The following is a 16618-nucleotide window of genomic DNA, read 5'->3' on the forward strand; positions in this document are numbered from 1 at the left end:
GATGTCCCTGACATCCCAAGTCCTGATCTGTTCTCCCTGCAGCCAGGGTCTGCCCCAGTCTCCACCCTTCTGCCCCATTAGCGTGAGCTGGAGCCAGGGTCACTATCTTGAACAGTGAGGGTAATGGACAGTTCTTGACCAACTGCCCTTAGCAACTCCATCAGAGCCTTGCCATTGGGGCAACCTCATGGCCTCTTTTTGCCTCTGCTTGGGGCCATTTCTTAAGGTTCTGGTCAACCTCTGATGGTGGGGAGCGTGACGGGCAGAGCTTGGGAGCATGTTTCTTGTGCCTGGATGTGTGGGGTGTCATAGCATGTGGTGCTCAGCGTCCCTGGGCTGGGAGGGGTTCTTCATGCTGGAGATGCTACTCTTGCTCATGTGTGCTCCTCCCTCTGCCACAGCGTTCCGGGCTCTCCTGCAGATCCGGGCGGTGCGGAAGAAGCCAGGGGCCCTGTCTCCCATTTCCTTCAGCCCTGTCCTGGCCCAGAGTGTGGATCATGATGAGCACTCTGTAAGTGCCTCTTCCTGTTTTTCTTGTCTGGCTGCTGGACAGGCATGGCCCCCACAGGAGGCTGGGGACCAGGCTGATTGTTGCTCTTGAGGAGGCTCAGACCCTCTGCTAGCTCCCACCAAAGTGTATGTCGCTGTCGCCTACAGGAGGTGTTGTCCAAGGGCAGCCGTCACAACCTTCCTGAGTATGCCCTGCCAGATGGCTGATCATAGCCCCAGCCCAGAGTCTATCCCACAATGGCTGACCATAGCCCCAGCCCAGAACCCCCCACCCCCAAAAGGAGACTGCACTGCTGGACCTTGTAGGAAGGGAGGGTCTGTCCGTCAGGGCCTAAAGAGAGAGAGGGAGGTGAAATGAGAGACAGACTCAGGCAGAGAAAGAGGTTTAGAGAGGCTTGACCCCTCGGAGGCAGCGGGAGTGATGCCCAGGGACAGAGATGCAGGTGGGAAGAAGAGGACGAGGCAGTGGGAGTGGGTCGGATGGTAGCCAGCCGGCAGGGCCAGGCCTGGTGTTGGACTCCTGCTTCCTCCTGAGAGAAGAAGAGTAAACCCTGCGGGCATGTGCAGCCTCAGGATGAAGGCTTTGCGCCCAGAGGTTCCTTGCTAGCCTCCTTTACTTGACGGTCTTGCCCTGGCCCCACCAACCAATGTGATGTGCCCTGCCCACACAAAGGTTCTGAGCATTGAAGAGCCTGGAGACATCCCTTAAAATGCACACGTTCAGATTCTCTTCCAGAATCTGAGCTGCAGCCGAGGCAGAGCTGCCCTAAGGCCCCATCACAGTCCCTATCACCAAAGCCCATTCCCTACTCCAGAGGGCTGACCCCACAGTTTTGTAGACTGGGCTGTCAGCACAAGCCTTCTGCACACCCTCCGTATTCACCCCCGCCTTCCAGCACCTACTGTGTTGGCCTTGCTTTAGAAATGCCACACACTTCCACCAGCAAAATACTTTTTGGTTGTGAGAGGAATCATACTTAGGTGGACCTGGAAAGAAGGGAGTTAATATTTCAGAGGGATTAACTGGTGCTCATGGTGGTGGGTTTCTTGTTGCTTGGTTTTGCCCTTCCCAGTTTCTGGACTAGTGGCCAAGGATCAGACTCACCCCTTCCTGTTTATCCCTCGTACCCCAAGTGAGCCAAGACACCTTCCACCGTGCAGGGCGGAGGTACCTTAACATGTAACTGCTAGCCAGCAGCTTAACCTGCCCCAGAAGGACCATCACCTTCCTCTCTGCAGGGCTCAGAGTTCTTGTTCTCTGCCACCTTCCCCATCTGGACTGTTTCCACACAGTGCCATAGAGAGCCCAAATTAGGCATTTTCTCCAGGGAGTCAAGAGGATCGTGGGGTTACGCACTCAGCTACTCTCATGCTGTCTTGGCCAGGACCTGCTGTTCTGGGTGACCCAGGCTGTGGGTGGGTGGGTGTTGTGGATGGGGACATACCCTTGCTACTCCGAGTGGGACCAGCTGCAAGGCTCCTGGAGACTGGTAAGACACAGAGGCCACCAGGGCCTGATGCAGGACTGGTTTAGCATGGGCTTGAAATTCCCTGCACAGAGCATGTGAGCGCCAGGTCCTGGCATGCCACAGGGCAGCAAACCAGAGACCTAGCCTTGCCAACCCCAGTGCCAAGTGGGGGTGGTAGTTGTAAAATGTATGATTTTTATCTTGACAGTGTCCTTTTAAAAAATCAAAGTCGCACCCCGCCTCCCTGGCCAGCAAGAACCCTAAAAGGGAAACAGTAAGTGTGTTTGGTCCTTGGCTACAGTTTTGCCCCGCACCCTTATTCTGAAGTCAATGAGAAGTGTGGGAAGGTCATGACCGCAGGCTAAAATGTCTGATTAATGCACTCTGTCAAATCGCTCTCCCCAGTCCTGGAGTCCCTGCCCATGAAGGGAATTTTGTGGAACAAGCAAAGTGCAAGGTCTGTTGACAAAAGCCAGTCCCTGGTTCCGCCGGGGGCAGACAGCAGCCTCGGCAGCACCCCTCCTCGCCAGCTTTGCTTTCCACGGCGCCCATCTCCCCCGTTTCCCTTTTTTCTTGCTGGCAGTGGAATGGATGTTGAAGGTGGAGCTAACATTGCTGCCTTTTGCAAACAGCACTCCCTGCGCATGCTCATTGGTCCCGCGTCCCTTGCTCTCTGTCCCTTGGAGTTTGGCTCTTTGGGCTGAGGACTCTGGTTTTCTGGCATTTTCCCTGCACCTTAGGAAATAGGCAGAGGGAGAGTAACGGATTTAGCCAGACCAGCCCTCTCCCCAGAGCCTCCGCTGACCTGGAAGACCCATTTGAAAACCTGGTATCTTAGTGTAACCGAGAGGTGGAAGTTCCTTGAGAAGCAACCCAGAGAAGAGTTTTTCCTTTCTGGAGGAGAGGGTGGCTCAGAGCAGTTACTTACTTTAAGTCAGGAGCTGACAAGGGAAGGACAGTGGTCCAGGAACACCACAGTGCCCGCCTGAGGTCACCAGGATGCTACTTCTCCACCCCCTCCCTTTCGTGGTCTCTGTTGGTCGGTTGGGCCAAGTAGGGAGCACTTGTGAGCATCGTGCTCACACCTGATGGTGAGGGCAAAGGGGTTCAGCACAGCCCCACCCTTAGCAGCCCCGTGGCCTGGTGGCTGGCTGGTCCTTGGAATCTGAGCACTTTCCATCTCTCTTGGCCTATGGAATCCATTCACTCCTGGCAAAGGGGCAGCAGTGGCTCTTACACACATGTTCCCACCACCCCCGGAGTTTGTGCTTCTGGAGGCCCAGGGCACTTGCTGGTGATGGTTCTCGCCTCTGGCATGGCTCGCTCTCCCTGCTCCTGGGTTCTTGCTGTCACTAACTCCCTTGTGCACTCTACCCCTGCAAGGTGGGAGCAGAAAGCCAAGTAGGGCTGGCCAAGGTGGTGGCTCTTATAGATGTCCAGGTGTGCTGCAGTTGTGGGCTGAGGGAGCCCCAGGCAGAATGGCTTTGAGGCCATGCAGGAGCATTTGGCAGGGAAGAGGGCATTTAAGTCCCCAACAAGTGGCGTGGAAGAAGATTATCACAAAGCGGGGCTGGGGAATAGCATGTCCCTGGGACGCAAGCCCAGTTTCTGGGGCTCTGTGTCAAGGGCAGGGAGCCCAGTCATTCCCTCCTCACCTATCCTTCTCCCCGCAGAGCTCCGACAGCATCCCACCTGGCTATGAGCCCATCTCCTTGCTCGAGGCACTCAATGGCCTGCGTGCTGTCTCTCCCGCCATCCCTTCGGCACCCCTTTATGAGGAAATCACCTATTCAGGCATCTCAGACAGCCTGTCCCAGGCCAGCTGTCCACTTGCAGGGCTCGATCGAATCATGGAAGGTGGCCACCAGAAGGGCAAGCCGCGGAGCAAGTCTCCAGACAGGTGAGGCCGGTGCCTGACTGCCCTTTAGGGAGGTGTGTTCTAGCTTGCTGTGTGTATGTGTGTGTGTTTGTGTGTGTGTGTTAATGTGTATGAATGGGTCTGAGTGTGTGAATTTGAGTGTATGACTGTGCGTGTGTGTGTGTGTGTGTGTGTGTGTATGTGTGTGGTGGCATATGACATGCATAAGAGTTAATCTGTGGTTTGACAGTTTTGTGCAATGACCAGAACGCATCAGGCCCGATAGTGGGTCAGATTCACCCATAGTTGGCCATGACAGAGGACGTGGAGCAGAGCAGCAGGGAGGCTGCTGGATGGAGGCCACGGGTTCCTAACGCCCTTCCTCCCCAGGCCACTCTGGCCACTTGCTCTCAGCACACTGCAGGACCATGTGCTATGTCTGCCCAGGGAGCCCATTTGAGTGTCGGGATTCCAGGACTTCAATAGTCAGTGGTCACATAGGTGCATCCCACCAAGTGACCAGCAATGACAGCTGCAACTCAGGACCCCTGAGGAGTGAAGCAGGCCCACCTTGCTGTTCTCGCTATGCCTGTGGTCATGGGTCCTTCCAGGCTTTGGCAGTATCTGCAGGCATGGCCCCCTGGGGTTGACCCTCCTCAGACTGGAGGGGTCAGCTGGGACTCCCTTGGAGACTTGTAAGGAATGGCCACCCAGCCCTGCTGTTGTGTTAGTTCTTCCAATAGAACGGGGTAGAGAAGATACATGCTCTGTAATGCCACCCAGGCCTCAGTGCCATGTGCATGTGGTCCTGTGACTCCAGAGATGCACAGAGTCACGTGCAGTCTGCCTGCTGCTTCCCACCTAGGGCTCTGCTGTTGACAGTTCTCTTGTCTTCTGAAAGAAGAGGACACTGGGCCTGTGCTGGTGTCCCTCAGAGGGCCTCTGTCAGGTGGGGGTAGATGGTCCTATGCTGGTATCCTTCAGAAGGCCTCTGTCAAGCAGGGCTGGGTCTGTGTTGGCTGTGAGGGCTGCATGGCACTTGAGGTATCCCAGTCTTTGCTCCTCAGGGGTGTCTCTTCCATGGCTCCTGGTGGATGTGCAGGTCACCCTGCTGCCATCAAGTTGGGGGATCTGCTGTCCATTGTGGCTTTGGCTGGATCCATTTCTCATCCAGACATCCTCCAACCACCTACCCTACCCTCTGTGTCCCCAGCACCCTGCGGTCCCCATCATCCCCCATCCACGAGGAGGATGAGGAGAAAATCTCGGAGGTCTCGGATGCTCCTCTCCCTCCAAGCTGCACAGAACTGGTGCTGCGGGAGAGCAGCTCTCCTGAGGTGAGGCCCTTCCGTCCCTGGTGAGGCCCTGGAGACCTGTTCAGGACCTCACTCCCTGAGCTATCTTGAGGCACCCATGCTGCCTGGGCACTGTTGTAGCAGGAGACCCCAGCCTCTGGTCTTAACTTGGGGTGTGATGGAGTTGCCATGAGTACTGTACAGGTGTGGCACCCAGCAACGTCTTTGCAGCCTGGGGTGGCGGCTTCTGCTCTCCTTCCTGCCCATTGCCTCTACCTGCTCTCAGGAGATCAGCTGGCACCAGCCCTGCCACTGAGTTCCAGGCAGCCTTCTTCTTTGTCTCTTAGAGTTTCGGAACAGAAGAAGTGGATGAGTCCTCGCTGAAGCCAGGTGAGCCCCTCCCAGCCTGGCCCCAAGCTGGGCTTCCCGCCTCCTCAGCCTGTACTTCTTAGGAGCAGTTACACTTCTGGCCTAGATTAGCAATGCACTGGGGCAGGGCTTTGGGTTTCCAGCCAGCCCCCCATGTGTGTACAGGGAGTGTTAACGAGCTGTAACACTCCAGGGAGGAGGCCTCCGCCTGGCCCTTGGGTATCGATTTCGTGATGTCACAAAAAAAGAATTTTAGGACACATCGAAGTAGAGACCAAGAAAGTTTATTGGTAAAGCTAAAGCAAAGGAAAGAGAAAGATAGTACACAGAGCAGATATGAGTGCAGGCACATTTGATAACAGGTGCAACCAGTGTTCTAACATCAAGGATATTTATAGTGAAAAAGTGGTTGGGGGTTGGCTTGATTCACTTTAGGAAAAGTGCTTCCTTTTATTCTGAAACCTGCTATAATTAGTTGTATTTGCTGTTACACTGACTTATCAGTTGGGCCCAAAGATTTCAGGGTCGGCCCACTCGTTAAATATGGGTCATTATGACACAGATGTCTGAGTAGTCCTTTAAAGAATGGATGGGGTCCTGCCACATGCTCCCTTCAGGACAGGTGTCTGTCCTTGTGATAAGTATTTTCCTTTGTGCCCAGAGGAGTCTTTCCCAGGATAAATGTCTTTTTAAAGATATCTTTGGTCAGTTCTCAGAGCACACTAATTTTGGGGGCAAGGTCAGAGGGAGAGAGCTGCTCTTTTTTTCTTTTAATAAATGTTGCAGTTTGTTGAGGGAGTATAAGGCTTAAAGCAGAGAGAGCAGAATCTAGATGTTTTTAACCAAACTATCCATTAGTACAAAACTTATTTATAAATTCCTGGCTGCTGTTTCCCATGCCTCCATTTCCCTGATCTACCCTGCCTCAGGAGGGCTGCCTGGGCGTGGGCGATGAGCCCTCTTGTTTGGTGGTTTTCCTGAGTTGCCTGGCTGTCTCGAGATGAGCAGAAAACACTGGCATCTCCTCTCACCTCCGCATAGCTGAGGATTTGGGCATGTGTGGCCTGGGTTCCTGCCAGATCTCACTGGCTATTCCCTGGACGAGGTGCCTCCAAAGCCTCGCTCTGCTGTCTTGGTCATTCTTTGCCATGTCGCTGCTGGACAGATGAAGAACGCACAGCACAGGCAGAACCAGGAAGGCTCAAGGCCACTTAGAAGTAACGGAGCCACGATATGGCCCTGACTGGTGGTGTGGCTAGCAGTACGGTGAAGGCCCCAAAATAAATCCCAGCTACTCTGTTGCACCCCATGTCCCTCTCAGGGGGAGCCCCCACTACCCATGTGAAGCCCATCTGCAGGGGCTGGGCCAGCCCCTCCATTCTAAGACCCAGGCCTTGGGCATGAGCTTGAAAGTGTTCACGGGAGCAGTGTGTGTCTGCCGCCCTTCTAGGTCTCACCTCCCTGTATTTTTATTTTGGGAGCTGGGTCTGTGCGTGGAGAAGCAGGGTCTGTAGTCTCAACTGGTGCAACCTTGTCGGGAGACACTCAGCCTTGGGGCCTCAACCTTTTCACCTTGAGCTGGGCCCTTTGTGCCCTGTCTGAACTCATGTCTGTCCAGGCAGAAGCATCTGCAGGGATGGGAGCCCCTGGTGTGCCCAGGTCCCTGGAGCCCAGGCAGTGTGGGGGCCAGCCCTTTTTCTGTCAGAGGACACTACTGTCAGCAGCACTGGGAAGCACAGGCCTGAGCTGAGGAGGACTGCTGTGGGGAGGAAAAGCCCACCTGTCTGCTCATGTATGGATGTTCCCATCTGTTGATAAGAGGGGATTAACTAGCACCTGCTACCAGCCAGCTTTGTTTTGAAATAGTACAAAATGTCCCCTGCCTGGGAGAGAGAAAGGGAAGGGAAAGAAAAGGGGTCACTGGAGAGCAGGTGGGCTCAGGGTGGAGTTGGACAGAGCCAGGCCCAGGACCCCTCAATCACCAGGACCTGCCCCTGCTTGTTGGTCCTGACTTTGCCCTTCCACCTATTACAGGGAGCCGAGTACCATCCATTGAGGATGTCCTGCAGGATGGCAGCCCCCAGCACCGCAGCTGCAGCCAGCCAGTTCCTCCTGCTGACATCTGCCTACCAGGTAATAGCACGCGGTGTCCAGGGTTAGGGTTGTTTGTCTGTGGCAGGGGTGCTGGCCCCTCTGGAGCCCATTTCATCCTCCTGGCTCTAAGTCACACTCTTTTCTCCAGCCCTCAAAGCGGGACTCAGGCCAAGCCCGGTTCTGCCTGGTGTTCTCCTGCAGGCCCGGTTCTCTGCAGCAGAGCCTCTGTCTGAGGTCCCTTCCCACTCTTGAATGGGCTTGACTCCTAGAGGCAGGACAGGTTGCTTGTAGGACACAGTCCTCTCTTTTCCCCTGTGCTCCTGCCGAGGACCAGTTTGGCCAGCTTGGGATCACTGTCTTCCTTCGTGCCTGCTTCATACCGGTTGAACCAGCAGGACCTCCATCCCAGAAGTTGCAAACAGCATTTGAGAAAGAGAGGACCAGGGTTGTGCTGGGGAGAGAGTGGAAGAATCCAGCCAGAGAGCCAGGGCAGCCACCTCTGAGCCACTCACCTGCCCCTGGGCTGACCTAGGCCACCTGCCCAGATGAAGCAGCACTTCCCTGGCCAGAGCAGAAGACAGGCTGACTGTGCTGGGCAGTGGGAGGCCAAGGGCAGAGAGACAGTCTTGCTTTTCCTCTTCTTTCCAAAGACTCAGACCCAGGGCTCTCAGCTCAGCTCCTCCACTCTGTTAGGATAAGATCCTCAGCTTCAAGTCTGGGGTTCCAAAGTCAGGGATGGAGTGGGGCTCCTGAGCTTCAGGAAGAGACAGCCATGTTACCTTTGGAGACATCACCTAGAAGTATCCTCCAGGGAGCCAGCTTCTCCCATGTGTCGGAGAAGCCCTTTTGTCTCCGGGCTGGCCCTGGAACCTGCATTGCTCCAGGTCACCCATGGCTTGGTCATAAGGTGATTGTGACATGCTTTGTCCACTGGCTCCTGAGCAAGCAGTGGCTGTGCAGACTGACCGGGGTTGGCAAGGTTACCAGGTGTTGGAGAGCAGGTCCCAGTGATGCTATTGCCCGCTGTGGCCTCCTCAAAACAAACCCATGAGTGGAAGTGTGTTTGAAAACAGCACATCCCAAAGGAACACAGAGTTCCAGTAAGTTGCTTGAAGGACCTGAAGTAGTCCATTCCAATTATAAACTTGCGGGGTGAGCGAGGAGGGCTTAGGAGAGAGACTCCAGCTTCCTAGAGCCACAACTGAGTTCTGATGCTGCAGGCAGTCCTGGGGGCACCTTGACAAACTTGCATCTGAAAAGCCACCCCTCCCTTGCAGCCTGCAGAGTCTCAGGATGCAGCATCTGAGACAAAGATTTTTGGACCCTTCACTCCCTCCCCAGGCCAGGGTCCAGCGGGGTGGGTGGCAGGCATCTAGAAGTGGTAGGAGACCCAATCCATATCCAGGCAGCTGAAGGTAAAGAGTCAGCCCTGGCCGACTCAGCACAGGGGCATGTCACTGTCCCCGGGCTCTGGACCCCAGCCCTGCTCTGCAGAACTATCCATTACACAGGCTGGTTGCTTGTGTAGCAGTGCAGCTTGAGGGGTGCCCCACCTCCTAGTTCTGTCTCCTGCACCTTCTCCAGTCAGCCCCCACTGCTGCGTGTCAGCATGTTGGGGGCAAGCGGCAGTCCTGCACCCGTGTGAGTGCTTGCTACTCACAAATGCACCATCTGTTCTCCTGGCTTTTGTCACTTAACAAAGGTCTTGAGCATCTTCACACATTTGTGTGAAAATGTGCGCGCACACACACGCACACACATGCAGGTGTCCTCATTCTTTGACACCTGCACAGCTGTCCCCTAGATGGCTGCAGCCTAATTCTCTGAACCCAGGTCTCCTGGAGGTGGGGAAATCCACAAAATGGTGACTACTTAGGGGCCTTCGCCTCGAGTCAGTCCTGTCTAACCCTTCACCCAGGAATGTGGCTTCTGAAGTCAGAAGTGGAGCTGTGCCCTCTGCATGCCTTCCCTGTAGCTGTGGCCATCAGAGCGGGCAGAGCAGAACTGCCATGTTCCCCTTCTTAAAGCTTGGCTTAGGGTCTGTGCTGGTCTGTGGCGAACACCTGCTAACCAAGCTCCATCTGTCTCTCCCTTCTCTGCACAGCCTTGGGGCCTGAGTCTTGCTCTGTTGGTATAGAGGAGTGAGCTGGTATGTGACGTCCTTTCCTACCTGCTTTGGGGGCTCTGCTGGGCGTCCTTGGAGAGAGGAGACCTTTGTTCCCCCTGTGGGGTTCCTTCTGCCTTTCTGTCTTCATCTACATCTATGTCTTCCCAGGGGCCTGGATCCCAAATCCAGAGCCATCAACAGCAGCTGTGTCTTTTTCCCTAAAAGGTGACCTCCTGGGGCTCCTGCTGTTGCACCTGGAGGTTCGTCTACCTGCATAGGTGCCCGATCAGGCTCTTATAGGACGTAGGGTCTGCAGAGTGGTGAATCAGCCCAGCCATGCCGAGCTCCATCCCCAGTAGAAATGAGCTGGAGGATCAGGGAGCCGTGGGAAGTCTATGGGCAGTGTCGGGGGCTCCAGTCCACAGCACTCTGCGTGCCCAGCAGGTCCTGCTCCTGTCCTCTTGACTGTGGCTTCAGCAACAAATCTGATGTCCCCCAGCTGTGTGAGGCCCTAGGTCAGCAGTTCCCAGAAAAGTCTTTGTCTGTTAGAGATGTCTGTCCTCTCAGGGATACTGGCTAGTGAAGACTGTCTTGCTTCCTGTCCAGGGGGCGTCCTCTTGCCCTCCTCTGTCCTTGTGGCCTCTGGCATCACCATGTACGTGGTACACTTTACTCTTGTAGACTGCTGAGCCTTTCTACTGTGAAATCACTATTACCAATGATAGCCTGTCCCTTTTGTCCTTGGAACCTTCTGGAACACCGACACATGAACAATCTGTTGGGTAATGTGTGAGGCTGGAGGTGCCCTCCACTGGGTGTAAGGCAGTTCCTGAAGGCCCCGAGAACTAGACAGACAGTCCAATGCCACCTGTTCCTCCTAAAGGTTCTGACAGAGGGGTTGAGGCTTTCCACGTCCAGGGTTCCCCAGCAAGACTAGGCACTGTGGCCGTTGGGCCCATGGAGCCTGTGTGCGGTGTGTCTGGCTGGTGTCCAGGATTCTAGGCTGCAGCCCTCTCCCTCCAGACAACCCAAGCTGGGTGGGGTGCTGCTTCTCTTGTTCTGATGGATGTCTGTGCATTCCCCAGACCTTTCTTTCTGGTCCTTTTTGAGCCTTGCTTCTGAAAAGTTGTATCCCTCTCTGAAAGAGCCCCCGACACTAAACGCACAGTCAGCCACAGCCCTGCGGGTGACAAAGGCAGGTTGAATGGTACAGGTTAGGTTAACGTCCACAGCAGAGGCCTGGGTCTGGCCTGGACAGTGATTCAATGGCAGAACTACCTTGCACAAGGCCCTGGCTCCTGGGTACAGGTGTATGGGGGGTATGACAGCTATCTGGAAGGTGGTACCAGCAGCCCCTCTTCTCCTGCCGGGTGAATGAGTTCCAGCCTAAAGTTCACAAGGATAGCAGCTGCTTAGCTCCAGGATGTGTTGACTAGGGCAGGGACCAGAGATCTGAGGTTCTAGCAGCTTGCCACGCTCCACTGCCAGGCACCCGGGGTGATCTGGGGGTAGAGGTGGGGGTGCCGGGGCCCTGCTCACCCGGGTTCTCTATTGAGGGAGCTAAGCCTGACCCTGCTTCCCTCTCCTCCCACCTGCAGGATGGTCCACCTCCGTGGAGACACCCCACAGCCTCGGCACCACCAGCCCCCCCTGGCCTCCTCTTGGTGGCTCCAGTCCTGAGCCTGGGCACACTGAGCTGACCCCACTCTGAGCCCAGCTAAGCTGGCAGCATGGAGCTCTCAGCTCTCCAGACTTTGCTGAGAGGCTTCCCTGGACCCAAGCGCAACCCTGGCCTCTTCCGTCTGCACATTGTGTGTGACCACCAGGCTGAGGCCACCATGACCCTCCATCAAAGAGCACAGTGGACTGTCCCTTCTACAAACCCTCTTTTTCTACGGCCGGTATATTTGTAAATGGTACAAGATGAAGGAAAGCAGCACTGGGCCCTGAAGCTTCCCCAAAAGCCAGGGTCAGTGCTCCTGGAAGTTAGCAAACCAGCAGAAAGAAGAGGTGTCCATGGAGATATGTGTTCTGGAAGCATGGGGGAGCCATGTTCCGGTCAATGAAGGAAACGGGGTCTGTCTGCCACCCCATGTGTACAACCCTCCAGGTGGCCTGGCTGCCTCTGCCTCTGGGGTTTTGTTGTGGTGACGGGTGGCCCTCTTTGGCACCCTGAGGCCCCACCTACTCTACTGTGGCTTCTGCTCTGGCAGCTGGGGTGCTGTGGGCAGGGCTGGGCAACATGACCTCATTTGTGGTGATGGGTGACCTGTGGCCTGGTCCTGGTGCCCTGCGTCTTGTACCCCCAAGGTAGCTGTGTTTCATGTTGGTGGCACAGCCCATCCACCCACCAGGGAGGGACCTGGGCAGCCCCCTCGACTTCCCCGTTGCCATTCAAATACCCCTTTTGCCCTTCTCACTGACTTAACTGTCCAAGGTCCTGGAGTGTGCCCTGCCTGGGAGAGGAGGGGACCAAGAGCTCATGTGGGAGCAGAGTCCCAGCTGTGATGCTTTGCTTCTGAGGTGACTTTGCGACAGAATGGCAAAAGGGGCGTCTGGCATTGGTGCCCAGGCAGAGCTGCTCCAGGAGGGCTTGGGGCCAGTGCTGAGGGCAGCTCTCCTGCCAGGGATGGTGAGGGCTTGGCACAGGAGCTGCCCCACAACTCCAGTGGCAGGGGCAGCTTGCCCTGTGCCCAGAGCCCGCCCTGAGGCTTCTCCAGCAGGCACTTGGGGAAGAGACTTGGCAGTGGCTGGCTCCCCTCCGTCTCTCCTGTGAGCTGAGCACATCCAGCTGCCTCCTACCTGCTGTATGCACATGTGTGTGTACACATGACCACGTGCATGCACCCCCCCTCCCCCCTCCCTACCTACACCTCCTCCCTCCCTCCCTCCCTCCCTCCCTCCCTCCCAACACCCTGGCCTCTGGCCACCAGTACTGGTGCCAGTACTTTGAAAGATGGGATGCAGACCGACCCGTTTTGGACTCACGTGCTATCATTTGATGAACTCTGATTGGCTAGTTTTGGCTCGTTTTTACTGTATATTTATAGTAATAAAACCATGCAGCAATATCCTGTCTGGCCTCCCTCTGGGCACAACACTGGGCCTGAGGCTGTTCTTGATGAAGTGTCAGGACACTGAATGGTTAGTGGTTGGCTCCTAACAGCTGGCAGCCTCTGCCTTGGTTTCCTTGTTTAAGATGGCAGTGGCAGCCCTGCTCCGGAGCCTGGGCTGTGGCTTGGCACTGTCATTTTCCTTGTCATTGCTCACTCTGGCTGGAATTTGCTCGGGTTTCCTCAGCAGGTGGTGGAAGACCCAGGTCGGCACATGTGCGAGTTACTCAGTCCCTGCCCGCATTTGTGCCCCAGCAGGGCAAAACTGACCAGGTCCAGGTCCCCAGGCACTTTCATTCCAATCAGTGGGGCACTTTTAAGGTTCGGTTCCTTTTAGGAAAGACATCATTGGGAATGAAGTCACATTGGTGACTTAATTTAACCAGTTGTCTTTGAGGGGAAAACCAAGTCTTGAAGGATGAAGGAGCTGACGGAACAGGACTCAAGAGCTGACAGCAAGTGCAGAGGCTCAGCAGCAGGAGTGAGCCTAGTTTCCTCACGGTACAGAGAAGGCTGCTGGCTGGAGAATGTGGAGTGCTTGGCATTTTCAACAAAGGCTTTCAGATCAGGTTTTTGAGCATGGGAGCCACACCTTGCAGACTGGAGGATAAGTGGAGCAGCAGGTTGGCTGCCAGTGGTAGGTTTGGAGGATGGAGGCTTCAGCCTGTAAAGGGAGTGGCGTCCTGATTGGAGCTGCCTCCGCCGGTGTTTTAATTCCTCAAGAGCAGAGAGGGACTGGGGTTCTTGGCCCAACTCTGCCAGGGAATGCTTGCTTGCCATGTGTGGCCCTGGCAGCTGCTCTGACAGCCTGGGTCTGCCAGGGCTCCGCCAGGGCTCCAGTGTGGCCAGAGGAGTGAGCTGAGTTCTTGCAGATGGGCCAAACTGGATCTTCCTCCTCCCTTCCCCCAACAGGACTGGTGCTTTTATCAAAGCCTGGTTGTGAGGGAGGGGAGCCTTTCCCTGGGACCTGCTTGGATTGGAGGCACCCTTCCTGTGCCAGCTCTGCATGCCACGAGTGAGCCCTGACCTCTGGCTGAAGGCCACAGCAGCAGAAAGCTTCCCTAGCTGGCTCCATATTCCCCCAGTTTCCTGACCCCAACCCCACCTTGGACCTACCTGGTGAGTGGGTTTTCGGCAGATCCTGCCAACCTCCCACCCCTCCATCCACCTCCCACAGCCTTCCCTGTGTGACTGAGCAGGTCTGCTGGCACAGCTGCCCGAAACTGGTCCCAGCCGTGGGTACCCATCCTGAGCGCAGGTGGGGTGAGGGGGAGTGGTACTTGGGTCCTGCTGTTGGCGAGGTTAGCCTGGACATTGGTTCAGAGGGCCCCTTCGTGGTCCCTTGAACGACTATAGCAGCAGCGCAGCCTTAAGTCCTAGAGGCCTCCTTCCCTTGCACGATGATGCGACTCTGTCGTGGACAGAGTTACAGTGGGATCCTGGCTCAGTCACCCCCGATGGGTGCCCCAAGCACCTAGAGGATACTTGGGCGCTGGACTGGAGTTGAGTCACTTGCGTGTCCTGCACACTGGGTACCGGGCCCCTCGGCTCCTGGATCAGCTCCACCTGGCAGCGCTGATGAGGACTCGGACTGACGGGCGGTGGAGCTCTGCCAGGCCCCAGAGAGCAGAGCTGTGCGCGGCAGGGAGAGTTCTGCCCTTCTGAGCAGCGCGCTCTGTCCGCCCAGGGATCCTGCATAGACGCGTGGCCGCATGGAGGGCGCCCCTGTGGGCGGACCGAACCGCGAAGGGACAGTCGGGCCCCAGAGGACACCGGCACCCTCAGGGGTGAGGTAGCCAGCCATCTGCATTCCCTGCTTCCTCGGGTCCGGAACTGCGCGTCTGGGCTCCGAGCGCGCGCGCCCCTGGGGAACCTGGGTTCGCCGCACCGCGCCCTGGGAGGTTCACGTTCCCTGGGCCGCGGACGGGGTGGCACCGCCCCAGCTTTGCACACCGCCCGTCCCCTCAACGGAGCGCCGTCGTCGGTGGGCGGGGCCCGCGGGCGGCGGCGCTCGCTGGTTGGCTGAGGGGACGGGAGGCGGGACGCGCATGTTCGCGAGGGGCGGCGCGGGGCTACCGGGAACGCGAAGATGTCGGCCGTGGCGGTTCCCGAGCTGAAGCAGATCAGCCGGGAGGAGGCGATGCGCCTGGGCCCGGGCTGGAGCCATTCGTGCCACGCCATGCTGTACGCCGCCAACCCCGGGCAGCTCTTCGGCCGCATCCCCTTGCGCTTCTCGGTGCTGGTGAGGACCCGGGCGGGGGGCGGGCTGGGTCTCCGACCCCGCGCCGGTGACCCGCGCTCCCCTTGCAGATGCAGATGCGCTTCGACGGGCTGCTGGGCTTCCCCGGCGGCTTCGTGGACCGGCGCTTCTGGTCGCTGGAGGACGGGCTGAACCGGGTGCTGGGCCTGGGCCTGGGCGGCCTGCGCCTCACCGAGGCCGACTACCTGAGCTCGCACCTGACCGAGGGCCCGCACCGCGTCGTGGCGCACCTGTACGCGCGGCAGCTGACGCTGGAGCAGCTGCACGCCGTGGAGATCAGCGCGGTGCACTCCCGCGACCACGGGCTGGAGGTGGGGCCGCCGCCCGGGCCCCGCCCCGCCCCCGCCCCCGCCCCGGGCTGGCTCTGGCCCGGCGGAAGGCTCCGAGGGGCTCCGAGGGGCCCCGGGCGGGCGTCGGGGAGTCGCTGGCCCCCAGCAGTGGGATGAGATGGGGCCTGGGCTCCCTCAGCGCTGTTACTCCGCTTCGCTGCCTGCTATTGCCAATCCTGGGAATGGGTGGGAGGCGGGGAGGGGAGGGGAGGGGCGCGGGGAGGGGGAGGCAGGGCCCCGGGATGCCCGGGCGTGGGGGTCCTGGGAGGCTTGGGAAGCATGGGGCGTATGGGAGGGTGGGGTGCCGAGGGTGGGGAGCGCATGGCGTCGGCCTGGAAACGCTCCCAGCAGCTGGCTGGCTGCTGCCGCTCCAGACTTGCCCTCTGGCTTCGTGGCTGGTGGGCTCCCGTCAGGGTTGTGCCTCTGCATGGAGGGTCCGCCCCAGTTCTGGCCTCGTGCCCTGCAGGTGCTGGGCCTCGTGCGTGTCCCACTGTACACCCAGAAGGACCGGGCAGGCGGCTTCCCCAACTTCCTGAGCAACGCCTTCGTCAGCACCGCCAAGTGCCAGCTTCTGTTCGCCCTCCAGGCTCTCCACATGATGCCCGCAGAGAAGCTGGCAGAGGCCGTGGCCGCCGCCACAGAGAAGCAGAAGAAGGCCCTGGAGAAGCTGCTTCCTGCGTCCTCCTAGGTGCTTCCTGTGTGGCTGTCACCCTCTCCTGGCTCTGTCTGCCCATGGGCCCTGGAATTCCGTGGACGTGTGCCTTCCGCGTGTGTGTGTGTGTGTGTGTGTGTGTGTGTGTGTGGGAGGAGCAGGCAGCTGATCATGTCTGCTGCCCCTCTCAGGTCAGACAGTGGATGACCTGGGCTTGGCTTTCCACACTCAGGATATTCTGTCCACTCCTAGTCTCAGACCCTCCTGAGAATGAGTCCGTGGCTAGTGCAGGCCCTGGGCAGGCTGCCTTTCCCAGGGGGTCGGTGCAAAGCCCTGCTGGGGAAAGGCTGCTGTTGAGGTGGCTGGTTTGGATGGAGGAGGCCCCTCATCAGGTCACTGGCTTGGGACAGGACCTTGTACTGTTAATTTTGGTGGTTGTTGGGTTTACTGCGTTAGATTTCCTCTTTCATGGAGTGTGAACTGTGGGTGAGGCTTCAAAGTAGCTTCACTCCGTGTGGCTTGGTTGCTAGGGACAGTGAGGGCCTCAGGGCCATAGCTGTGT

At 57.6% G+C, this 16618-nt stretch overlaps 2 protein-coding genes across 5 annotated transcripts in view; both read left to right on the forward strand.

Moving 5' to 3' along the window:
• Mgrn1 (mahogunin ring finger 1) overlaps positions 1-12773 on the forward strand; it is a 44360-nt gene extending 31587 nt beyond the window's left edge. The window contains exons 11-17 of one of the 2 annotated variants that reach the window (XM_020176068.2): positions 402-511; positions 2188-2253; positions 3653-3879; positions 5051-5174; positions 5480-5522; positions 7536-7634; positions 11301-12773. In XM_020176068.2, the coding sequence (XP_020031657.1) occupies positions 402-511; positions 2188-2253; positions 3653-3879; positions 5051-5174; positions 5480-5522; positions 7536-7634; positions 11301-11413 (782 nt within the window). In that variant the 3' untranslated portion in view covers positions 11414-12773. The remainder of the gene's footprint in view (positions 1-401; positions 512-2187; positions 2254-3652; positions 3880-5050; positions 5175-5479; positions 5523-7535; positions 7635-11300) is intronic. The other variant, XM_020176069.2, reaches the window with a different exon arrangement.
• A 2078-nt stretch (positions 12774-14851) lies between these two features.
• Positions 14852-16231, forward strand: Nudt16l1 (nudix hydrolase 16 like 1). Of its 3 annotated transcripts, none has more exons than XM_020176055.2 (3): positions 14852-15057; positions 15126-15386; positions 15871-16231. In XM_020176055.2, the coding sequence occupies exons 1-3, from the start codon at positions 14905-14907 to the stop codon at positions 16090-16092; spliced, it is 636 nt and encodes a 211-aa protein (XP_020031644.1). In that variant the 5' UTR covers positions 14852-14904; the 3' UTR covers positions 16093-16231. The 3 variants fall into 3 exon arrangements, with proteins under 3 accessions (XP_020031644.1, XP_073915334.1, XP_073915333.1); XM_074059232.1 differs by having other exon boundaries at positions 14877-14999; XM_074059233.1 differs by lacking the exon at positions 15126-15386.
• The last annotated feature ends 387 nt before the right edge of the window (positions 16232-16618 follow it).

Source organism: Castor canadensis, chromosome 17 (genome assembly GCF_047511655.1).
Source record: "Castor canadensis chromosome 17, mCasCan1.hap1v2, whole genome shotgun sequence".
Classification (NCBI taxonomy): domain Eukaryota; kingdom Metazoa; phylum Chordata; class Mammalia; order Rodentia; family Castoridae; genus Castor; species Castor canadensis.

Bases quoted from the DNA above. Each gene is read 5' to 3' on its own strand.
- Nudt16l1 (XM_020176055.2), top strand. From the start codon at position 14,905: ATGTCGGCCGTGGCGGTTCCCGAGCTGAAGCAGATCAGCCGGGAGGAG. The intron at 15,058-15,125 runs GTGAGGACCCGG...CTCCCCTTGCAG, and splicing joins CCTTGCGCTTCTCGGTGCTG to ATGCAGATGCGCTTCGACGG. The intron at 15,387-15,870 runs GTGGGGCCGCCG...CGTGCCCTGCAG, and splicing joins CCCGCGACCACGGGCTGGAG to GTGCTGGGCCTCGTGCGTGT.